Raw genomic sequence first — 26,959 nt, 5'->3', positions numbered from 1 at the left:
ATTCCTTGGTTTTCAACAAGGACACAGTTCCTAAAGCATACATTCACTAGGCCTTTGCTTTGAGAATTCTTTAAATTAGTTTTATTAAAATAAAATAATAATTTTATCAGTGCCAACTAGCACATTCATCCCTCTTCTGTGGAGATATAGACTGTAGGAATTTAAATAATTTTTAGTATGATAAAGCATAACAAAATAACTTGTTAACATTCAGGCAGAATTTGTTTACTGGAATTTATTTGTTATTCTGGCAAACATTTTGATTGTTAATTAATTAAGCCCACAAAATAGAGTACATCATTACAGATTTAAATTAATAAATACCATATTTCAAAAAGACATGTGCACCCCAATGTTCATTGCAGCACTATTTACAATAGCCAGGTCATGGAAGCAACCTAAATGCCCATAGACAGACGAATGGATAAAGAAGATGTGGTACATATATACAATGGAATATTACTCAGCCATAAAAAGGAACGAAATTGGGTCATTTGTAGAGACGTGGATGAGTCTAGAGACTGTCATACAGAATGAAGTAAGTCAGAAAGAGAAAAACAAATATCGTATATTAATGCATATATGTGGAACCTAGAAAAGTGGTACAGATGAACCGGTTTGCAGGGCAGAAATTGAGACACAGATGTAGAGAACAAACGTATGGACACCAAGGGGAGAAAGTGGCAGGGGGGCGGTGGTGGTGGTATGATGAATTGGGAGATTGGGATTGACATATATACACTAATATGTATAAAATGGATAATTAATAAGAACTTGCTGTATAAAAAAATAAATAAAATAAAATTCAAAAATTCCAAAAAAAAAAAGAAACAAAGCTAAAATATGTTACAACTTTAAAATAAAAGTAATCTTTGTAGTTACTTTCATAATAAACATATAGTGAATTTGAAATAAATAAATAAATAAATAAATACATGGTTGTGGCTCTTTGTGAGTTCTATTATTTTCCAAAAATAGTAACGATTATTATTCTATTAAAGTTATATTGTATCCCAAGGGAGGAATAAATTACTTTTGGAATAAAGAATATGTGGAATAGGTTTTGAATTGAGTAACATAAAATAGGATAATCCTACTCAACTAGCATATGTAATAGTATACATATGGGAAGTTTTTTTTAAGTCTCTTGAAATCTTAAAAAAGATTCACATAGTTTTAGGCAGAGTGTCACGTGGACTTGTATAATTCTTTATTTTTCATCTCAGTTTTCAAAGCAAGGTTTAATTCTTCTGTGAGACCTTTGTGAGAAGATGAGAATGACTAGAGTGTGGTATATAGAGACATGAGTATGAAAATCACTGAAGCTCTCCAGGAGAGACTTCAAGATATAAACAAGAATGATAATTACAAGTGTTAATGAATAAATAGATGGAGATAAAGAAAGACTAGTGGAGGATTTGCAGCTGAGGGCTTTTTACCATTTTGGTACATGAAATAAGAAGAGGAGAAATAGGCAAAAGTATATATTTATGTGTATGTATGCATATATATAATTTATAATTTTATAGGTATCTCTTTTTCATGAAAACCATTGCTCTTTCCGTTTTGCCTTAACAGCTAATATTATGACTGTAGTTTCCTCCCCGTTCTACCTCTTCACCAGCCCGATTGTTATGGTGTCACCGGGGCAATCTAAAATATGACTCATAACAAAGCAGAACTGAAAAATTATGAGCCTTGGAAGAGCATAAGATAGTCACTTTATAGGACAAGAAAAATCACAGTAAAGAAAGTTCTAAAATAGAGCTAAGAAAAATGTTACACTGACACAAGTCAGAGAAATAGGAGGAAGACAAGAAATCAAGTTCAGTCAGAACACCTAAGAGAAGAAAGGATAGAGATAAATGACATGTAGGGAGAATTTTCCCCTCAGGAAACCTAGTCTTCTGATATATATATATATATATTTTTTCTTTACAAGATTAACAATTCCTATTATAACTCCAGGGCCTAAAAATAAACATCATCCAAAACATCTTAATAAAAAATGATTTGGTGTCAGAAAGTAAAGAAGTAACTGTAAAAACCTTACTGTTACAAAACTGTAGTTATAAAACAACTGTAGATATAAAACTACATATATAATATATATTTTTATTGTTAAAATAATTTATGAATTTGAATAAACTATTCAGTATTGGTCAATCTTAAAATATGCTAAATACATGAAATATTAAGGCAATCAACACATAATTTTTTTTACCATTATATATTATTTCCTTTCACCATTTGGTGAATGTATTAAGCATAATGTCCGATTTAATTCATTTCTAGATATTTCTCTGTAATGTGATACAGAAAAAAATGTTTTTGTGTTTCTGTACTTTGTAAAACCTGAAGACCAATACGTTTTTGAAATACACTATAATAAATACAAGATCTTCTGAATATTATTTTTCTTTAAGTGATGGGTATACTTTAAAGTAAAGGTAATTTTGAAAAAGTAGAAAAAGTTACAATTTATTTAAAGCTGATAAAGTTTAGAACTGTGCTTCAAAAAGTGAATAAAATAATAGGGGTCAAGAAATCCTTAAGTCTTGATATAGGTATTAAAACTAACCATATTATCGTCATATTTTCAACTGTCCAGTTCTGAAACTGGATGTTACTAGGATTTTTCACAAGCTACTACACCTCACTTTCCTAATTACTAGAAAAGGCTGTAGACCACATAAATGTAGAACTGGCTCTAAAATTTTAAGTCACCGTATAATTATGTCTATATGTAGATACAAACTAACATAAAAATAGTCATAATATCACACATCAAGGTGACTGCACATTCTTTCTAAACATACATTAGCTTTTGATTAACTTCCTTGTTTCCAGACAGTGATAGAAATAATATATTCTTACATTGTCATTATTAACTTACATGAAATAATTTTGTTGTATCTTTCGGCTTTATAGTAAAAAAGTCTTTTTCAAATGTCTTTGCACTTATTACTACAATCTAAATTTTCTGAAACCACTTTACTAGATAAAATTACTAAGTCTTTCAAAGGATGGAAATTCAATTGCTAGCTTAACAAAACAAATGCATTTAGAATGTAAATAAACTGGAAATACTTGTGGAAATAACCAGGGTAACATCTTTCACATATATTATGTACTAAGATACAAATTTTGAGTTTTCAATAATTTAGAAAATATTGGCATAAATATACAGAGAATTTAATTACTAAGCTAAAGGTTAGAGAATTAATCCCGACAGATCTCTGCACTTCTCTTGTTTTAGTCTTTTTTCTCTACTATAATGCACTTCTGGTTCTCTTCTGCATATCCAAATCCTACATGTCTTTATGGCAAAATATCAGAACTCACCTGACTCAAGAATTTTAAACTGGCTAAGCATATTTCAAATAATTCTATTTTATCCTGTATCTGCTTTATGTTCCTATTAAAAATTCTAAATAGAGCTTTCCCCAAATATTTATAAATTTTATATACATTGACTACTTGGGTTTTATTTTTATATTCTTTATATATATATATATAATCTTCTTCATGAGCAAGTTTTTGAAAGCTAAGATGTCTTCTATCTTCATTTGATTATTCATTATGCCTAGCATAATGTCATATACACAAAAAGTATTCAGTAGTCTACATTTTTCCTGAAATAAAATAATGAAAATAATAAAACAGTTCTACCAATTTTACTCTCAAGCATTGCTAAACAATTTGATGTATTAAATTGTGAACTTTAACTATTTTCAGAAAAGAAATGTTGTTCAACTAAATCCAAAAGTATTGAAAATGCTCCTTAGCAAAATCCACAGACTGTACAACACCAAAAATGAATCCTAATGTAAACTGTGGACTTTAGTTAATAATGATGTGTCAATGTAGGTTTGGGGGGTGTAAAAATGTACTTCTCTGTATGTTTATGGTGGAGAATGCCGTACCCCTGTGGGGCAGGGGTATATGGGAACTCTGTATTTTCTGCATAATTTTTCTGTGAATCTAAAACTGCTCTAAAAATTTAGTTTCTTAAAAATTGTTACCTAATAATTATAGACATTATCACTATGTTAACAATTATAGCTAAACTAATTGAAATGTTGTAAAAATAAAAATTGAAATCTCATATTATTTCCCAATAAATAGTAATAGGAGATCTCTTAATGAGATCTCTTAAATTTAGCTATTAATAAAATTAAATAACAATTTAAATGCATTGTTTAAAGAATTCCTATGTGGAAGATATTTGACCAGTATAAATACTGAAGTAAAAATTTTGCTCTATATTTGCTTAAATGTAAAGAAATATCTTGTATTGATTAATGCCTTTCACATATAGGAAGTTTCTTGTTAGTATGAAAAAAGTTCAAATAAAAAACTGAAAGAGTGTTGAAGATTAAAATGTGAATTAGAAAGTTAGATATGAAAATGTTCACAATGAAGAAGTGTTTAGCATAGTATTATTTCTGAGTTCCATGTAAAAATATGATTTCCACACACTCTTTCCATCATAATATTGAACTTATTCTTATAGGTAAATCTTAACCAGTTTGAGAAAAAAAAGACTGTAATATAAATTCAAAATTGTATATAAAACTTACATGCTTTGTGAAATTTTTGTTTCACATCATGAATAGTAGATTTTTGTGTCACCTGAAAAAGAAAATAGAGAGAATTATAAGGAAAAAGGGTTCATTTGTTTGCTATATTATTTGTTTAAGAAGAAAACATAATTTAATATATTTAAAATGTAAAATAAGTACAAAATAGCCTGCTTATTTTGTTTAGCTCTTTAGGCACTACTGCTTTGACAACCTTGAACATTTTCATCAATATAGCTTTTCCAAAGTTTTATATTTGTATATAATAATAATAGTGTAATTATGTGAGTTCATCCAAATTTTTATCTCAAAATATATTTTTGAATTTTCTCTGCCCATAATATTCAATTTCTGGTTTCCAAATTGATGAGACTATCAATTAAAAGTATGAGTAAATGCAAAAAGAGAAAAAATATATAGTAAAAGAGTTTATCAGAGGAAGCCAGGAATATAAAATTGATTTACATGGACAAAAGAGGGAAATGTTTACTTCAAAATATTATAAGGAAAAAAAAAAAATCCTATCTAAGCCCTGTCGTTAGTTATGTTTTTAAAACTTCCATCCAAAAATATAATAGGTCCATCAAAAATCTATGTTAGATACCTTTTTATTTTGGAATCTTTAAGTATATTATTGTTATTTGATCCTAATCTACTAAAATTACCTCTTTCTAATGTTAGAAAAGTGAATAAGGGAAAAATGTTTCTTCATCTAAATAGGAAAATTCATGAGGATAAGAGCTTTATCCAAACACCTCAAGCCATCACAGTACTTTTTGACTTTCTGATTTTGTTCATATCAAACTTGCAAACTGAAATTCCCGTCTGCCTCTGATTCTTCACTGGCTTATGAAAAACCCAACAATCCTTCAAAGTCTACATCAAAGAAGTTTTCATGATCATGCAAGTCAAATTTATTTCCTTTCTCTAAACATGTACAGAATATTGCATACATAATTTTATTTTTTGCTACACTAAAAATCTTCTTATGGCTATTTTGGAGGACAAAATGAAAAAAAAAGTGCATAAAGGGATGCCACTCCAGGCAGTTCTTATTTACATTATTATATTATATTTAATATTGTCTTATATATCAGAAGCATGATGATGAATACATTTCTTTTACTATATTCCACTCCTTCCCATAACCAAGTGTGTGATATACCATTCAGAATTTTTTTCTTATTTTTTCTATGTATATAGTTTACTAACAAGAAAGTTCTAAAATTTGGGCACTGAAAAATGATATTAATTTCCATTTATGTTATGCTTTAAATAACAAAAGAACCCTAAATGATTCTGTTACTATGAAATTTTAAATTGTTCATAGCACTGTCCTTTTCTGGAAGATGTTAGGAAATATTTGAAAAAGTTTTTAGAGAGGGTAATATAAATTTATTTGCTTGAACATGTCATATTTCATTTTAATTTTGATTATTGAATTTGATATTTGAATTATATTTTTAAAAGGGGATGATGTGTTTTAACAATGTTCATTGCTTTATCTCACTGTTACTTAATCATGAAGCACTATTATATGTTGTGTCCTCTGACAGGGATGACTAAAATCCACGTGCTATCTCTAGAGTAACAAATACCGGTCCATCAGTCTTTTCAAGGGCCATCTAATTTTTAAAAAATAATAATTTTCATGATTAACAACTCCTCTGTTAGGATTTGCTATATGCTCAGCTTCCGCTTTATGAGGGCACATAATCTTGTGTTTATGCGCTGGCGGTTCCAACAATCTATCAGGTCCTTGAAAACAATGATCTGGTGTATTGCAGTTTGTGTTTCAACATGTAGCACAACATATAGCATATAAGGAAGTGTTAAGTCACTTTTGTTGAAGTCAAAAATAAAGCTGTGAATGCAGTCACATGAAAACAGAAGCTCCTTGTTCTGATATGAAGTGTTTCACAAGTAGATTACTATGGAAAAGCTGTATGCTTTTTTCCCAAACCAGCATACATTAAATGACAATCTTCTAATTTACATATGCATATTTTTTTCTGAATTTACAAACTTTCAAGACTAAGATTATGTTCTCCTGAAAATACCTACATGTGGGAAGTGGGTTGTTATTAAAAGCTTTCTCACAAAGTTTTAAATTTATTTTTTGTTTTTTTAAATTACATTGGACTTTCACTTGTTAAAATGTTGATTTTGCATAAATCTTTGAGAACTGACCTTTCTGGAGCAATTTTAGTCAAATACAGCACAAAAGAATATAATTAACCATTAAATGATTCAGACAGTGTTGCTCAATTAGCCACAAGACTATGCTTGATCAACTCTTTCAGTACTTTAGCTGTACTCAGAGCACAAAGAGAGGAAAAGATGATAATTAACAGAGCATATAGGACTTTCTGATTACTAAATTGATGACTCTGTAGCTTCATCAAGAAGTTTATTCGTAATAACTTCTACTTTTTAGCCAGTTTTACCTCTTAAAAAGGACAAACTATCATTACAATAATGTGTTCACTTTTATAAATCACCATTAATTGTGCAGATGGAAGAAATAAGTATTCCGTCATCTGAAATCCTGAAATTCTCATTAATGTTTCATTCTAATTAGAGGAAATTAATCTTAAAATGTTAAGTACACAAGGTAAATGATGTTTGAAACAGAAATTTACCTCTGAATTTCAACTGATCATAGTTGAATTTTGGGCCATCATTACTTTATTCAACACTTAGGTTGATGGACTTAGAAAAAGCTTTTCACATTCAAGTGAAATTTAGGATTTGCTTGAATTTGCCCCCTGTGAAGATACTGCAGTATTTCACAAAAAACTTTTTTTTGCACTATTACTAATTTTTAAAACTATATTTTAGCCACTTTCTCAGGAACTCCTTAAAATGAACAGATATCTCCAGAATACTGTTTATCCTGCTTAGAGAAATGAACATTAAATGGTAAGGAAAAATAACAACTTGAAATTTGTTTGACAGAGTAATTGCAAAGTGCAAACCAAAAATTGTTAATGAACTTTGTAAAAAGATGTGTTTACTAAAGACACAGACAGAATATATAGTATACATAAAACAAAAAGACACATAGAATATATAGTTGCATATACATTACTCAGAATGGACAGGAAGTTTTCTGAGTAAAAATATATTATTTTACTAGTGAATAACCTTCAGATTGTAACTAAGATACAAATAAGCAATCTATATGAAAACATTCTTATAAATTCCAAACATGTTTGGTATTTTATAGAATATCAAGAATTTTTGCTATGAATGAAATTGACATGATACTATAGATATGCAGAAATATCAGTTTTAATAAGGTTTAAACGTTTTAAATTTAACGGGATTTCTTTACTATTTAAGAAATTCAATAATTGTTTTTTAGCCTATCAATTTTATTTCTTTACATACTACACTGGATTATTTAAAATGAGTTTTTGTTATGTCAAAATAATATATGCACATATATACACATATTTTTCAATTTTTAGTATCATAACAAATGGTTCTTTATATGTTGCAATAATGCATTTGGTCAATTCATTTTTAATTCAAAAAGAAAATAAACATTAATAAATTCTTTAAAATTTTCACCATAGAAATTTTCAAAAATATATTCTTCTGAAATAATATGCTTTTTTTTAAAAAAAAAAAGACCCTTTATTATTATCCTCAAGTTTCATAACTGGAAAAACTCTATTTGCACATTGTTTTAATACAACATTATCCTGATGATATTGATTTAATTTAATTTATTTATTTATCTAATTTTTAAAACATCTTTATTGGAGTATAGTTGCTTTACAATGTTGTGTTAGTTTCTTCTGTATAACAAAGTGAATCAGCTATATGTATACATATATCCCCATATCCCCTCCCTCTTGCATCTCCCTCCCACCCTCCCTATCCCACCCCTCTAAGTTGTCACAAAGCACTGAGCTGATCTCCCTGTGCTATGCAGCTGCTTCCCACTAGCTTGAATAATAAGCTTTTAAATAAGTACTTTACTCCCCAGTAAATTATGTGTAAATATAAATTTTATTTAGGAGTATAGCCTAGATATTATTTATTTTCTTATTACATATACATATATCTCATATAAATATAATAAATATGAGTAGAGGGAAAATATGGTGAAAATATGACTGAATATCTGATTTTATTGTATATAATTTTTGTATAGTTATTATATTATTTCAACATTGCAGACATAAGTAAAATCTCAGTAACCACTCTAAAACTAATATTTAATTTTTATAATCCTTCAATAAAATTAAATGTCCTTTAGTGACTAAAATATTTATTTATAGTATTTATTGCAAAGCCATTTCATTTCTATTCAATATGAAAATGGTAGTCTTTATATATTATGTATTGAATAAATGGTTATTTCTATACACTTGTTTTCTGTCTTATGACTTGAAATTCTAACATATGGAAAATGTGAAAGAAAATTAAAAATTGCAACTAGAGATTGATACCCTATCAAAATAAAGAAAGAAAAAGAAATATGTTTTATTAAAGTAGAAAATAATTCTGGTTTTATAGAACACACAATTTTCCATGGTGAATAGTCTTTCTGGAATATTTTTTAGCATGTATGATTTATAACCTAGGCGAGAATATTTTAGGACTAGAGAGGATCATGAAGACCACAAATTAAAAGCATATATTTAAGAATAAAATAAAGCCTGGTGAAATTAATGTGTATGATTACTTCTTAGATGACTTTGATTATGCTTTCCTATTGCAGGTTTGTGAGGTCAAGAAAATAATCCTTGCATTCAGGAAAGTTTAGACTTAACATGATATTACTGAAATAAGGAAGCTCAAATCCTATTTAAATGAAGTGGTTTCTGTATAAATACTGAAGGACTATTTCAAATAAAATAGTATTACCTATGGGTAAACTAATAAGTAATCATTAAGAAAACAATCTGTTAAAAACACTATGATCAGTTTTACTTTTTCTCTTCCAATTGTATTCCTTTTATTTCTTTTTCTTCTCTGATTGTCGTGACTAGGACTTCCAAAACTATGTTAAATTATAGTGGCAAGAGTGGACATCCTTGTCTTGTTCCTGATCTTAGAGGAAATGCTTTCAGTTTTTCACCATTGAGAATGATGTTTGCTGTGGGTTTGTCTTATATAGCCTTTATTATGTTGACGTAGGTTCCCTTTATGTCCACTTTCTGGAGAGTTTTTATCATAAATTGGTGTTAAATTTTGTCAAAAGCTTTTTCTGCATCTATTGAGATGATCATATGGTTTTTATTCTTCAGTTTCTTAATATGGTGTATCACATTGATTGAGTTGCGTACACTGAAGAATCCTTGCATCCCTGGGATAAATCCCACTTGATCATGGTGTATGATCCTTTTAATGTGTTGTTGGATTCTGTTTGCTAGTATTTTGTTGAGGATTTTTGCATCTATATTCATCAGTGATATTGGTCTGTAATTTTCTTTTTTTGTAGTTCTTTGTATGGTTTTGGTATCAGGGTGATGGTGGCCTCATAGAATGAGTTTGGGAGTGTTCCTTCCTCTGCAATTTTTTGGAAGAGTTTGAGAAGGATGGGTGTCAGCTCTTCTCTAAATGTTTGATAGAATTCACCTGTGAAGCCATCTGGTCCTGGACTTTTTTTTGTTGGAAGATTTTAAATCACAGCTTCAATTTCATTATTGTGATTGGTCTGTTCATATTTTCTATTTCTTCCTGGTTCAGTCTTGGAAGGTTATACCTTTCTAAGTATTTGTCCATTTCTTCCAGGTTGTCCATTTTAATGGCATAGAGTTGCTTGTAGTAGTCTCTTATGATGCTTTGTATTTCTGTGGTGTCCGTTGTAATGTCTCCTTTCTCATTTCTAATTTTATTGATTTGAGTCCTCTCCCTCTTTTTCTTGATGAGTCTGGCTAAAGGTTTATCAATTTTGTTTATCTTCTCAAAGAACCAGCTTTACGTTTTATTGATCTTTCCTACTGTTTTCTTTGTTTCTATTTCATTTATTTCAGGTGTGATCTTTATGATTTCTTTCCTTCTACTAACTTTGGGTTTTGTTTGTTCTTCTTTCTCTAGTTCCTTTAGGTGTAAGGTTAGATTGTTTATTTGGGATTTTTCTTGTTTCTTGAGGTAGGCTTGTATAGCTATAAACTTCCCTCTTAGAACTGCTTTTGCTGCCTCCCATAGGTTTTGGATCATCGTGTTTTCATTGTAATTTGTCTCTAGGTATTTTTTGATTTCCCATTTGATTTATTCAGTGATCTCTTCGTTATTTAGTAACGTATTGTTTAGCCTCCGTGTTTTTGTGTTTTTTACGTTTTTTCCCCTGTAATTGGTTTCTAATCTCAAAGCGTTGTGGTCAGAAAAGAGGCTTGATATGATTTCAGTTTTTTTACATTTACCAAGGTTTTATTTGTGACCCAGGATGTAATCTATCCTGGAGAATGTTCCATGTGCACTTGAGAAGAAAGTGTAATCTGCTGTTTTTGGATGGAATATCCTATAAATATCTATCTGGTCTATTTTGTCTTTTAAAGCTTGGGTTTTCTTATTAATTTTTTGTCTGGATGATCTGTCCATTGGTGTAAGTGAGGTGTTAAAGTCCTTCACTATTATTGTGTTACTGTTGATTTCCTCTTTTATAGCTGTTAGTAGTTGCCTTATGTATTGAGGTGCTCCTATGATGGGTACATATATATTTATAATTGTTATATCTTCTTCTTGGATTGATCCCTTGATTATTATGTAGTGTCCTTTCTTGTTTCTGGATGACATGATACTATACATAGAGAATTCTAAAGATGCCACCAGAAAACTACTAGAGCTAATCAATGAATTTGGTAAAGTAGCAGGATACAAAATTAATGCACAGAAATCTCTTGCATTCTTATACTCTAATGATGAAAAATCTGAAAGAGAAATTAAGGAAACACTCCCATTTACCATTGCAACGAAAAGAATAAAATACCCAGGAATAAACCTACCTAAGGAGGTAAAAGACTTGTACTCAGAAAACTATAAGACACTGATGAAAGGAATCAAAGATGACACAAACAGATGGAGAGATATACCATTTTCTTGGATTGGAAGAATCAATATTGTGAAAATGACTATACTACCCAAAGCAATCTACAGATTCAATGCAATCCCTAGCAAATTACCAGTGGCAATCTTTACAAAACTAGAACAAAATATCTTAAAATCTGTATGGAGACACAAAAGACCCCAAATAGCCAAAGCAGTCTTGAGGGAAAAAAACGGAGCTGGCGGAATCAGACTCCCTGACTTCAAACTATACTACAGTGCTACAGTAATCAAGACAATATGGTACTGGCACAGAAACAGAAATATAGATCAATGGAACAGGATAGGAAGCTCAGAGATTAACCCATGCACCTATGGTCAACTAATCTATGACAAAGGAGGCAAGGATATACAATGGAGAAAAGACAGTCTCTTCAATAAGTGGTGCTGGGAAAACTGGACAGCTACATGTAAAAGAATGAAATTAGAACACTCCCTAACACCATACACAAAAATAAATTCAAAATGGATTAAAGACCTAAGTGTAAGACTGGACACTATACAATTCTTAGAGGAAAACATAGGAAGAACACTCTGACATAAATCACAGCAAGAGCTTTTTTGATCCACCTCCTAGAGTAATGGAAATAAAAACAAAAATAAATAAATGGGACCTAATAAAACTTAAAAGATCTTACAAAGCAAAGGCAACTGCAAACAAGATGAAAAGACAACCCTCAGAATGGGAGAAAATATTTGCAAATGAATCAATAAACAAAGGATTAATCTCCAAAATATATAATCAGCTCATGCAGCTCAATATTAAAAAAACAACCCAATCAAAAAATAGGCAGAAGACGTAAATAGACATTTCTCCAGAAAAGATATACAGATGGCCAAGAAGCACATGAAAAGCTGCTCAACATCACTAATTATTAGAGAAATGCAAATCAAAACTACAATGAGGTATCATCTCACACCAGTTAGAATGGGCATCGTCAGAAAATCTACAATAAACAAATGCTAGAGAGTGTGTGGAGAAAAGGGAACCCTCTTGCACTGTTGGTGGGAATGTAAATTGATACAGCCACTATGGAGAACAGTATGGAGGTTCCTTCAAAAACTATAAATAGAATTACCATATGACCCAGCAATCCCACTACTGGGCATATACCCTGCGAAAACCATAATTCAAAAAGAGTCATGTACCACAATGTTCACTGAAGCATCATTTACAATAGCCAGGACATGGAAACAACTTAAATGCCCATCAAAAGATGAATGGATAAAGAAGTTGTGGTACATATATACAATGGAATATTACTCAGCCATAAAAAGGAATGAAATTGGGTCATTTGTAGAGACGTGGGTGGATCTAGAGACTGTCATACAGAGTGACATATGTCAGAAAGGGAAAAACAAATATTGTATATTAACACATATATGTGGAACCTAGAAAAATGGTACAGATAAATCAGTTTGCAGGGCAGAAATAGAAGACAGATGTAGATAACAAATGTATGGACACCAAGGGCGGAAAGCGGTGGGGGTGGTGGTGGTGGTGTGATGAATTGGGAGATTGGGATTGACATAGATACACTACTATGTATAGAATAGATAACTAGTAAGAAAAAAATTGTATGCTTATTTAAACCGAAGTACAATTCTAACAAACTTTTTGATAGCAACACTAATTAAGTTCTGTAATATTTCAGCTTAAATATAATTCCCAAGACCCTTAGTTAACTTTAAAACCTATTATGAATGGTAAGTATAATTCTGGATATCTGGGTAATTTCTAAGTAATATAGGAGGCTCAAACATTGGTCATGAGGTGTAGTCTATATCTAGCTTTGCTTCTTATTTTTATATGTCATGAAGTAGGTAGATCTTTGTGTCAGTCAAATTGCCACTAAGAAGTTATAAAAGGTATGTGTGCAGTGGGGGTTATTTCATGTGTTCTTATAAACTCTTTTGGTTTGTGTGAAATTGTGATTTATATTAAGAAATATATATTTTGTCTTCCTCTTGTTTCTGGCTCCTAAAACCCTTGGAACTTCCTAAGTGATGAGAGTAATAAGGTGTCTTTTGTTATGTTAAAAAGAAAAAAACAACAAAAAGAAAAACCCTGTAGTGATCAAATGACAATCATATTCCTTTCCAAATAGTCACACATATTATTACATGAAAATTAACTATATGAAGAAAATAGTTAACAAATGAATGATATTCTACTACCTACTGATTAATCATTCAGCTTCATAATCATAGGGAAAAGACTTAATGTATCTATGCATAATCCAAATTAATTTATATTCATTTCTTTGAAAAAGGTGATTTTTCCATAAGTAAAAATATTCTACATCAATAATACTGTGCATCAAAATATAAATGCAGATAAAGGGGAAATAAAAAGTCCATGTGATATATTTTAAATCTAGTTTGAATTTTCTTAATTGCAGTCTGTAAAATGTTTCAGGGCCATATTTAAGTGATAAAATTGCCTAATGATAATCAGAATAAAAAGTCTTGGAAGAAGTAAGGATTTATAGTCCATTGAAAAATTATTGCTTAAAACATAATTGGTTTCTATTTGTTGATTTGCAGTGACAATGACAAGAACATTTACCAAAGTTGCTTTGCTTTTAGTTGTAAATGGAAAAGGTGATGTTTATGAATACTTCAATTATAACTTATAAGTGCCATGAAATGTATTTTGAATAAAGGCTCAAATATAGTGAAAATAACAATGAAAGTGATAAGTAATAATGGGCTCAGTATTAGTAGTATCTACCAATCTGTGTTGTATATATGTACATATGTATATACTATTTATTAGTAATAAAAGTATACATTATTCTATACTATTGTGGTGATTGTAAAATTGGCCACAATATTTTGCAGATCCTCCCATCAAGAAGTAGAGTTTATTTCCCCGGACGTTATATTTAAGCTAGCCTTATGATTTGATTTAACCAAAAGCATGTGTTGAAAGTGAGGCTGTGCAAGTCATGAATCTAAGACTCGACAGGCCATGTATTTCTATTCTTTCTGCTAACACCCTCACATAAAGAAGCCTGAGTTAGCTTCCCCAGTGATGACAGACACATGGCCCTGTTGCACCCTTTCCTAGAGCTCACTCCCAGATCAATCACCCAGCTACCTGGCAGCGGGCTTGAGCCCAGCAGACATCAGCAGATCTGCTGAACAACTATAAGCTAAATCACCAAATAACAGAATAATGAGATAAATAAGTGGCCTTTGTTTTAAGTTGCTAAGTTATTGCGTATTTTCTCTCAAGTGGTAAAGAACTATTAAAAACATTAATCATGTAAGGAGGACAAGGAAAAGAAATTTATCGCTCAATCATTTCATTGTACAGATTACAAACAAATTCAGAAGGGTGATGTTTACTTTTTAAATATGTGCATCAGGTTTGTAAATCACCTGCAATGTTAACTCTGTTGTGTAATTAATTTTTGGCTTTTTTCTACTGACGATGTTAAAGAGATATGTCAATTAACTTTAAAAAATACATTCAAATGTCAAATTCTATATGCAAAAATGAAACTAACATGGTACCACTGTGAAATATGTCATATGTTTAGTTTTATAATAAATCTGAAACTATTCATGACTCCATAAATATTTAACCTTAATATTCAAGATACCTAGTATTTGCTTTTGAAAGATGCACAATGCAGTTAAACTGAATTTCAGCAAAAACCAAAACAACAAAAAACAAAAAAGAGTAACAAAAAATATAACCAAAATTTTATACTGCATAAGATCTTAAAACATGAGGTTGTTTTTTCCCTGGTGATTCAAGGAAATCCACAGTTTAAGATTCACAGTATCTCTTGGGAAAAGAGTTATTATGGGTGGCCAGTTTTCTAGAAATGTAGGATTTTAACTACCTCTTTATGCATCAAATATTTAAATCCATCCACTTTGAATAATAATTTTCTTCCTAAAATATATTATATTTATTGCCCTACCAAAAGAAGGATAATTTTAATGGTTCTTAGAAACTGTATATCTGTGGCGTGTTAGTTATTTTAGCAAATATTTGTTCTATTCATCATTTCCACTTCTCTAGAAAGTGATGCTCGTTGTGTTGGACTTGGCTCTTTGGCTTGCTTTGTACAGTGGAATGTGGACAGATGAGGCAATGTCAATTTCAAGCCTTAGGTCCTAAAAGGCATTATGAGCTTTCACATGACCATCTGGGAGCTACTGAATTCTACCATGACAAGTACATGTTCTGGAAGCTGGCTCTCATTTCTTAACTTTTCCCTTCATTCTCTTGCTACAGTGTCACTTCTCTTTTTTGCTTATAAACCAGGCATCCAATATTGTTTCAACTAAGTAAATCAGTGAGTAGAATTTGAATAAGAAATTGGGGCTCCATATATGATTAAAGTGAATGAAGTTTGGAATATGAATTTTGGAATAAATAACTTCATTGCAAAGAGTCTGCTTACTCTGGTAGATTTATAATTGCTCAAAATACTTGTTGTCCTTCCCAGGGCAGGCCTTCTAGAGGGAATAATTGGTATCTCTACCATGTTGAACTCAGCCCTGACACAGATTGACCAGTGAAATATGAGAGGAAAACAAATGTTTAATGTCCAAGCAGAAGCTTTACAAGCCAGAGTTTGGCTCACCAACTGCCATGGACTGAATGTTTGTGTGTCCCAAAATCCAAATGCTGAAATCCTAACCCACAATGTTATGTTATTAGGAGCTGGGGGTCTTTGGGAGGTAATTATGACATGAGGGTGGAGCTTTCATAATGGAGTTAGTGCCCTTATGAAAGAAACTCCAGAGAGCGTTTAGTCCTCTAAATAAAATAAGAGAATGACAGTCTGCAACCCAAAAGGGGATCCTAACCAGAACCTGACCATGCTGGCACCCTGATCTTGGACTTCGAGCCTCCAGAAATGAGAAGTAAATTTCTGTTGTTTAAAAGTCACCCCGTCTATGTCACTTTTTATAGCAGTCGAAACTAAGATGCCTCCTCTCTGTTCACTCTACTTGGAAACTGACATGATAAGGACAATGACAAGAGCTGCTTCATCAACCTGGTTACAGAACAGAGAGCTCAGAGCACAGCCATAGCTCATCCACACTGCCATGCCACAAGTGAGAAGTAAACCTTTGTTATTGTCCATCATTGATTAGTTGGAGTCATTGCTTAATCTAGACTGAAGGTCACTCTTACTTGTTTTATAAAATAAATTTTACTTGTTCAAAAAGTCGTGGGACTTTTTATAGATAACTAGATTAAACCTATTGATGTGGAAGGACTCCATATATTATAACCTTGGTAGATAGATTTAAAATGGCTTCCAAAACATCAGAGATCACTTCAAATTTTGAAGTGATGGTCATAAACTTCTTTTTAGCTACTTCAAGATTTATGTTACAGTTTTTAAGATGTGGAGAACGTGAAATGAGTTTCAAGCAAAAATAATTAGGGAGAAAAACCAACTTTAGAAAGTTTATATTATTAATTAATTGTTTGACATCAAACCACAGAGGTAGATGCTACAATTATTTCTGCATCACTGGCTCACTGCCCTCATAAATGCTACTACAGAGTGCCAGCCACTGAAAGTGATAGCATTACTTTTCACATTTCACTGTGTATTGCATGTTCATGGACAAATTCATCAACAGTTAAACAAATTCTGAGTATATTTCATCTTAGAACAATGAAAAATTTATTATTTAATTAATATGCCTGAAAATCTAAAAAATGTTTGATGATTAAATGAGCCATGAAGCTTCAATACCTTCATTACATCATTTTACATTGCATCCTGGGTAAAAATAAGACATGCTTTATCTGTAAAGCTGATCTAATGCATTCTCATGACTTTGAATGCCATATATTTTCATACCCTCAGGTGTATATCTCCAGCACTAACTTGTTTTCATAGCTGCAAACTTATATATACAACTGGATATTTAATACATTTACATGGATATCTGACAGTGATCACAAATTTAAACATCCAGAACTGAATGCTATGTGGGTTAAGCCAAGAACTGTTTCTATTCTATTAATGACACCAATATTCAAAGAGTTTTTCAAACTAGAATCTTTTTTATAAACCATGAATTTTCAACTTCATTATCTGAGAAATTTCAGAGTTCTATTGATCCAACCTCCTATATTTAGAATCATCCCCCTTCTGCTGCCTATTTTATTCAATATCTCCTACTAGAAATACACTAAGTACTCATTAAACATTCACTGAAGAAATTAATATCCAGTGAATAGGTGGAGTATCTAATATAGTCAATTTATTGAATTATCTTCTTTGTATAATAAGATATTTTATTAACCCACTTTACAGTTTTCTGTACGTGTTTATTAAAATTTTTTATTTAAAATTTGTTTCAGGTTTATTGAGGTAAAATTAAAAATTAAATGATAAGATACTTAAAATGTACAACACGATGACCTGATATACGTATACATTATTAAAGAACTCCCCCAGTGAGTTAATTAACACATCCATCACCATACATATTTACTTTTTTGGTTTTGGTGAGAACATTTAAGTTGTACTCTCAGCAAATTTCAACTATACGATACAGTGGTGTCAGCTATAGTCATCATGTTATACAATAGATCCTCTGGCCTTATTCATCTTATAACTGAAATTTCATACCCTTTTAACAACCTCTCTTTATTTCCTCCAACCCCCAGCCAACAGCAATCACTTTTCTACTCTCTGATTCTATGAGTTTAACTTAAAATCAAAATCCACATATAAGTGATACCATGCAGTATTTATTTTTCTCTGTCTGACATTTCTCTTACCATAATGCCCTTTAGTTTCATTCATATTGTTGCAAATGACAGAATTTCCTTCTTTTTAAAGGCTGACTAATATTTCATTGAATATATATACAATGAATATATATATATATACACAATATATATACATATTTTCTTTATCCATTCATCTGTAGATAGACACTTAGGTTATTTCCATAATACTGGAAATAATACTTTGTAAATAATACTGCTTTTGTAAATAATACTTGGCTTTTGTAAATAATACTGCTATAATCATGGGAGTACAGATATCTCTGAGATAATGATTTCACTTCCATTGGATATATACACAAAAGTTCAATTATTGGATTATATGGTAGTTCTATTTTCGATTTCTTGAGGAATATCCATACTGTTTTCCATAGTGTCTGTGCCAATTTGCATTCCCACCAACTAGTGCACAGTGGTTCCCTTTTCTTCACATCCTGGCCAACACATATTATCTCTTGTAGTTTTGATGATAGCCATTGTAACAGGTTTGAGGTGATATTGTGGTTTTGATTTTCATTTTCCTGATGACTAGTGATATTGAAAATCTTTTCATGTACCTGTTGGCCATCTGTATGTCTTTGGAAAAAATCTCTATTTAGATCCTTTGTTTATTTTAAAGTTGGGTTATCTATTCTTTTGCTATTGAGGTATATGAATTCCTTATATATTTTGGATATTAATCCCTTGTTGGATATATGGTTTGCATATTTTTCTCCCATTTCATAGGTTGTCTTTACATTTTATTGATGGTTTTCTTTACCATGAAGAAGCTTTTTAGTTTGAGTAGTCCTGCCTTACTGTAATCCTACAGTTTTAAATGGAAGAGGAAACATTACATATATAATGTATATATATACATATATATATGTATAACTGTTTTTCCTCTCTCTCTTTCTCTTTGTTATATTTTTCTAATGATGAAAGGATCACTAATATTGAAATGACAAAATCATGAACCTCATCTTTAATTCAAGTTTCATTGAATGCACCTGTCAGAATAGTTTAGGTTGTGTGGCAAAACTCATTGGTTTGAAACAATATATGCTATGTTTTCACATGCACTACATGTATATCACAGGTTGACTGATGCAACTACTCTGCATTTTCCTTAGTCTAGGATCTATATTGACATAACAGACAACATATGGAACATTGCTTGTTTCCAAGGCAAAAGTTAGGGAGAAAAATGGTAGTGAAATTAGATTAGGTTTTTAAAGCTTCCCTCAGGAAATAAATACATGTCTTTCACTCCCATTTCACAGAACAAAATCCGTTACTTCGAAGAGGTAGGCAAGTTTAATTCTACCACGTTTCTGTGTGAGAACAAGAAAAAATCTTAATAAACAATACTAATATTTACCAGAGTTTAATATTTACCTTCTGATCAACTAGTTGGTCCCCTATCCTTTACTCATGAGTATCCTTTACTCACCACTATCATTTACTCAAAATACAACACCATGTCCTCACAGAAGCAATGAAAAATTATTTTCAATTATGGTATCAATCTCAATGTCCAAGATGTCTGAATGATGTGAGGTATTATATACTTATGCAACTCAGAGACCTATGAACTAAAAGACAAGGTATCTGCTCTCCAAGAGCCCACTTCCTACCCATGGATGTTGAGAAACCAAAAATGCTTTTAATGCTTCTAAAGTCAGTGTCCAAAATGATTAAAATTTTATTATCTAGAATATTCTAGAAGACCATAAAACCAGGCACTATTTCCATTGTTTCTCTGTGTGTCTTAAGTAAGAATACACAATGCATGTTATTTTATTCTCATGATAGATAGATATAGGTATATAGATATAATGTTACATATATATTTCAAACATTATTTTATACATGCTAGATAGAGAGAGAGAGAGAGAGAGAGAGAGAGAAGAGAGGGAGGCCAGATAATTTAGTTTTTTTCAGGTTGAGGAGACAGAATAGAAATATAATTCATTTTCCCTGCTTTACATAAGATATAGGCTTTCCGTCATTGACCAAGAAAGACATTAGTTTCCTAGGCACATGACAGAAATAAAATATAGTCAGCTCATCAGCTATTAAATAAATAGAAGATCAACTATTTTGTTACATGAATTACAAAGTTACCTCTATCACCAGTGTGATCTTATATATAGTGTCCATAAAATCATGATAGCAAATAATAATCAATATTCCTTCCCCACTGCATATGTCAGGCAGTTTAGTCTCTGTTCCTCATGGTCCAGAAGTGGTAGCTATTAGGCACGATAACATTATCGTTCTCTTCACTGTTGTACAGTTAACATTTTTTTGAAACTTTTATCAGTTTCTTTTGAAACTAGAAAAATTAGTCTTCAGTAGTTATGCAGGGCATAGGCTTCTAGAGTACACTCATCTCACAGGCTTAAATGTAGAAAAGGCAAGCACAGAATTTGTAGTCCCAATTGACAGTTTTAAATGTAAAATGTTTTCATTAAATACACCACAACACAAGAATAAGAAGTATTTTACAGGTAAGGAATTCTACCTCTGGACATATGTTTTCTGGCTTCTGTAAATTGAACAGACTCTAGGTGACAAAGTGATAATGCAATAACAAAACTATTTCACCTGCAATAACAAATGCCAAATTCTATTTCACCTGGCAATATTGTGGAAACTCTGTGGGCTGTAACTACATCTGATAGAAATAGTATATTTTTAGTGTATATAGTATATTTACTCTGTTTTGCTACATATACTGTGGGTGTTCAGTGAAGAATCATGTAGAGTGTAGATCAGTCCATATGTTAGAGATGATGGTAATTTAAACTAGGATGGGTACAGTTCAGTAAGGAGATATATTGTGTATGGAATGAAGTGATTTACTGATTGATTGCATGTAGTAAAAACAGGGAGAGATTCTAGAGAGTCAGCAGCTTGATAAACTGGCTAAGGTGAGACTTTCTCCCTCAGTTCATTAAAGAATTATATTCATAGGTGAATTCTCTATTGATGGGGACACTTTGATCATGTTGCAATCACTTGCTGATTGTTGGCCTCTTTAACCTCCAAATGAATAACTTTGAGGCAATGAGCAGATATGGAAAAATTACACATTCCATCACATACACATTATGCATCATTTTAGTGATGAGTAGTATGTGTAAATAGAAGAGCCATAATCAGGTAAAGGGGAAATGGGTGTGTTTCTGTACAAAAGCAAAGCTAACCTTTGAGTCCAGATTTTTTCTATTATAATACAGAATAGCCTCAATATCAGTTAACTAGAAAATTAGGTATTTTAGCCAAATTGTACTTACATACTTAAACTATGACATGGAGCATTAAGTTATTGAATTCTATTATCAACAAAGACCTAGGAAGACATTATGTCTATACAATGCCAGAAATGCCAATTGAAAAGTAAAAGCAAATGAGTAAATTTATGGATCTATTTATTTATAATTACAAAATCCTATTTGATTTCTTTCTTCCCAGTTTGAAATAAAGCCAGTTTTATTTTAGCAATCAACACCTCAGGGTTTGTGGCTGTACTTGCTGTTTGTGTTCTTATCATGTCAAGAGTTAAAATAATTCTACATAAAATAGCTCTTTAGATAAAAGTAGTTTCTCAGGGATTTTAGAGTGAGAGCTTTTTGAAACTTTTCTATCTATAAAAAAGTAGTAACAGCACATTAAAAAGTTCATACACCATGATCAAGTGGGGTTTATTCCGGGAATGCAAGGATTCTTCAATATACACAAATCAATCAATGTGATACATCATATTAACAAATTGAAGGAGAAAAACCATATGATCATCTCAACAGATGCAGAGAAAGCTTTCGACAAAATTCAACACCCATTTATGATAAAATCCCTGCAGAAAGTAGGCATAGAGGGAACTTTCCTCAACATAATAAAGGCCGTATATGACAAACCCACAGACAACATTGTCCTCAATGGTGAAAAGCTGAAACCATTTCCACTAAGATCAGGAACAAGACAAGGTTGTCCACTCTCACCGCTATTATTCAACATAGTTTTGGAAGTGTTAGCCACAGCAATCAGAGAAGAAAAAGAAATAAAAGGAATCCAAATAGGAAAAGAAGAAGTAAAGCTGTAACTGTTTGCAGATGACATGATACTATACATAGAGAACCCTAAAGATGCTACCAGAAAACTCCTAGAGCTAATCAATGAATTTGGTAAAGTAGCAGGATACAAAATTAATGCACAGAAATCTCTTGCATTTCTATACACTAACGATGAAAAATCTGAAAGTGAAATTAAGAAAACACTCCCATTTACCATTGCAACAGAAAGAATAAAATATCTAGGAATAAACCTACCTAAGGAGACAAAAGACCTGTATGCAGAAAATTATAAGACACTGATGAAAGAAATTATAGATGATAAAAATAGATGGAGAGATATACCATGTTCTTGGATTGGAAGAATCAACATTGTGAAAATGACTCTACTACCCAAAACAATCTACAGATTCAATGCAATCCCTATCAAACTACCAGTGGCATTTTTCACAGAACTAGAACAAAAAATTTCACAATTTGTATGGAAACACAAAAGACCATGAATAGCCAAAGCAATCTTGAGAACGAAAAATGAAGCTGGAGGAATCAGGCTCCCTGACTTCAGACTATATTACAAAGCTACAGTAATCAAGACAGTTTGGTACTGGCACAAAAACAGAAACATAGATCAATGGAACAGGATAGAAAGCCCAGAGATAAACCAATGCACATATGGTCACCTTATCTTTGATAAAGGAGGCAAGCATATACAGTGGAGAAAAGACAGCCTCTTCAATAAGTGGTGCTGGGAAAACTGGACAGGTACATGTAAAAGTATGAAATTAGAACACTCCCTGACACCATACACAAAAATAAACTCAAAATGGACTAAAAACCTAAGTGTAAGGCCAGACACTATCAAACTCTTAGAGGAAAACATAGGCAGAACACTGTATGACATAAATCACAGCAAGATCCTTTTTGACCCACCTCCTAGAGAAATGGAAATAAATATAAACAAATGGGACCTAATGAAACTTAAAAACTTTTGCACAGCAAAGGAAACCATAAACAAGACAAAAGACCACCCTCAGAATGGGAGAAAATATTTGCAAATGAAGCAACTGACAAAGGATTAATCTCCAAGATTTACAAGCAGCTCATGCAGCTCAATAGCAAAAAAACAAACAACCCAATCCAAAAATGGGCAGAAGACCTAAATAGACATTTCTCCAAAGAAGATATACAGATGGCCAACAGACACATGAAAGAATGCTCAACATCATTAATCATTAGAGAAATGCAAATCAAAACTACAGTGAGATATCATCTCACACCGGTCAGAATGGCCATCATCAAAAAATCTAGGAACAATAAATGCTGGAGAGGGTGTGGAGAAAAGGGAACACTCTTGCACTGTTGGTGGGAATGTAAATTGATACAGCCACTATGGAGTACAGTATGGAGGTTCCTTAAAAAACTAAAAATAGAACTACTATACGACCCAGCAATCCCACTACTGGGCATATACCCTGAGAAAACCATAATTCAAAAAGAGTCATGTACCAAAATGTTCATTGCAGCTCTATTTACAATAGCCAGGACATGGAAGCAACCTAAGTGTCCATCATCGGGTGAATGGATAAAGAAGATGTGGCACATATATACAATGGAATATTACTCAGCCATAAAAAGAAATGAAATGGAGGTATTTGTAGTGAGATGGATGGAGTTAGAGTCTGTCATACAGAGTGAGGTAAGTCAGAAAGAGAAAAACAAATACAGTATGCTAACACATATATATGGAATATAAGGAAAAAATTTAAAAAAGGTCATGAAGAACCTAGTGGCAAGATGGGAATAAAGACACAGACCTACTAGAGAATGGACTTGAGGATATGGGGAGGGGGAGGGGTAAGATGTGACAGGGTGAGAGAGTGTCATGGACATATATACACTACCAAATGTAAAATAGATAGCTAGTGGGAACCAGCCGCATAGCACAGGAAGATCAGCTCGGTGCTTTGTGACCACCTAGAGTGGTGGGATGGGGAGGGTGGGAGGGAGGAAGACGGAAGAGGGAAGAGATATGGGAACATATGTATATGTATAACTGATTCACTTTGTTATAAAGCAGAAACTAACACACCATTGTAAAGCAATTATACTCCAATAAAGATGTTAAAAAAAAAAAAAAGTAGTAGCCTATATCTGAATGATGGCCTCAGGATTCTACGTTAAAGTTGCAATTAAATTAAATTCAGACTATTACAGAATTTTATTAAATAAAGTTTATGAGAAGCAGATAATAAATATATATTTAATGGCACACAGATTAGTATTGACAACTAAAGGGCTCAGTTAGGCAGTAATTCATCAAATGTCTTGCAAAAAGAAATTACTAACTACATCACATTTTGATTTTTTTAAAAAATCAAATAACCAATAATTACAATTCAGAGACACCCAACATGAAGTAATATTACATGGTTATTTGGGAGGCAGTAAAAATGTGTAATGAGAAAACTTAAACTACAATAAGAAAAAAAGGAGAGGTAATAATTAATTCAGTCTTTTTACAATATGATGTTAGAATGATGAGTTTATAAGAAGGCAGAAGTACAGCATTCCTTGGTTTAAGAGTAAGATCAATTCTGAAATAAAATATATGTTAGCTAGATGTAGTAGGCAGTTCAAAATAAATCTGTCTAAAAGAGAACTAACTTCTCATAGGAAAATAAATGTGTGTGACATTCATAGGCTTTATGTGGTGACAGACTGGTGGGCTCAGGTTACTTAGTTGAATCCCAGTAGATCAACAGGGATTGAAAATTATTTAATGACTGTCAGTTTAAAAATTCACTAATAAAATATAGTATACTAATGGTATGGAGCCTGAAAAGTGTGCACATTTGAAATTCTTAAGTAGGTAGGGAGTTCATCTTTGCCTTCCTTCCTAAATTCTCCAGAGGTGTGCTTATAGCAATATGCTTTCAGTTAAAGCCTGAAAGGCCGAGGATGTAAGGCATTTAGAGGAGATAATTTCTACTTTAGGAGATTGCCCTTTACTGTTTGAGCCATCCCCAGGATGATCCTTCAGTGTGCTGGGACTCCTTGTAACTGGAAGAGATTTCTAAAGCCGCTTTCTTCAGTAGAAGAAAAAAAATCATCCATTTGTGCTCAGCACCTTGTTCTTACCTCTAGCTTAGCTTAGGTTATATTATCTTGTGTTGAACTATTTACATGTAATTATCCATTACAATATGGTGAACATTGGAAGAGGAGGGAACAGATTTTTTGTGGTTTGGATTTGTTTCTATGCTGATGTTCCTAGTGTCTATTAAAGGGCCTACCAACTGGAAGGCTGGTTTCTTCAACGTATATGAAGAAAAACAGGGAAGAAGGAAAAGTAGGAAGGAGGGGAGGAGAGATATGGAAGGCAGGTGCTGTTCTAGGATTATGCCCCTGCAAGATATTCTTGTAGGTACTTGATAATAGTCAACTGAAAACATTTTAAGGGTAATATCACTTCAAACAATGATTGCCTCCAAACCTTTGAGCTCATATCATGTAGCCATGCAAATAACATAGCTTTTACAGCAGAAAGTAAGATGCAATGTAAATATACATAAATCTAAGATCACTTACATTTATGTATAATTTAGGACCATGTGGAGCTTAGATACTGCCATTATACAAATTCTAGCAAAAATATAAATTTCATCACTCTTATTAGTATTAATTTCTAATACTAATGCAAACTGAAGGCCTCAAGGAAGCACACACGTTCCAAAAAACATGCGTCATGAGGATATTAAAAATCTTAATGTGATATAAACATCAGTTTCCACTTGCTGCAATATTGCCTCTTCAGTCCCCTCTCCCTTAAGCCTTTAGCTAATTTAAAATATATTTTAAAAATGGAATATTTATTTCTTAATGTTGCCTTAAGTTATTGCTCATTTGTTAAATACTTATGAGGAATAGTTACAGAAAGGAAAATTGTCACTAGATAACTTTGAGCACTGAGGTCAGTAAAAGGAACAATTTTTTAAAAGTCTGTTATATTTTAGTAACATTAAGACCATGGCAACAAATTCGGTAATGATTTTGATAGTTCTTTGTCAGGCTACCAAAAGGTACAGTAAAATGTTAATCTGGACAAGGTACATGCTTAAAATAAATTTCCTTTAATTTCTTTTAAAAAATCTAATAAAAACATAAAAAGGTCACACCAAAAATATTTCCCAGAAACACATTTTGTAAGCACAGTCTTTATCTTTTTTGTTTGAACAGTTAGATTGTGAAAGAACTAAGAATTGCTTCATTGTGAACTTTCTGATAATTAGTACAGCATGCACATCTTCAGGTTTTGTACTTTAGCTAAGCCACTCCATGATATTGCTGCCTGGCTTCACTATTGTTTGACCAACCAGCCTGCAGTGACCTTAAACTGCCCTGCCCCTCAGACAAGAATGCCCTTAATAGCAGCCCTCAAAGTCACAAGTAAATGTAAGTTTCTGATATGACTC

At 31.8% G+C, this 26,959-nt stretch overlaps 1 protein-coding gene and 1 long non-coding RNA gene across 2 annotated transcripts in view; both read right to left on the bottom strand.

The window, feature by feature from the left end:
• LOC309661921 overlaps positions 1-26,959 on the bottom strand; it is an 859,734-nt gene that overhangs the window by 775,787 nt on the left and 56,988 nt on the right. The gene's annotated exons all lie outside the window — the stretch shown is intronic.
• Positions 1-26,959, bottom strand: part of TECRL (trans-2,3-enoyl-CoA reductase like) — a 132,122-nt gene that overhangs the window by 78,989 nt on the left and 26,174 nt on the right. The window contains exon 2 of the mRNA XM_082463894.1: positions 4,584-4,635. Within this exon, the coding sequence (XP_082320020.1) occupies positions 4,584-4,635 (52 nt within the window). The remainder of the gene's footprint in view (positions 1-4,583; positions 4,636-26,959) is intronic.

This window comes from Balaenoptera physalus, assembly GCF_965194825.1.
Source record: "Balaenoptera physalus genome assembly, chromosome: 5".
NCBI classification, from domain to species: domain Eukaryota; kingdom Metazoa; phylum Chordata; class Mammalia; order Artiodactyla; family Balaenopteridae; genus Balaenoptera; species Balaenoptera physalus.
Note: the sequence above shows the minus strand (reverse complement) of the source record. Positions and strands in the feature narration are given on the sequence as shown.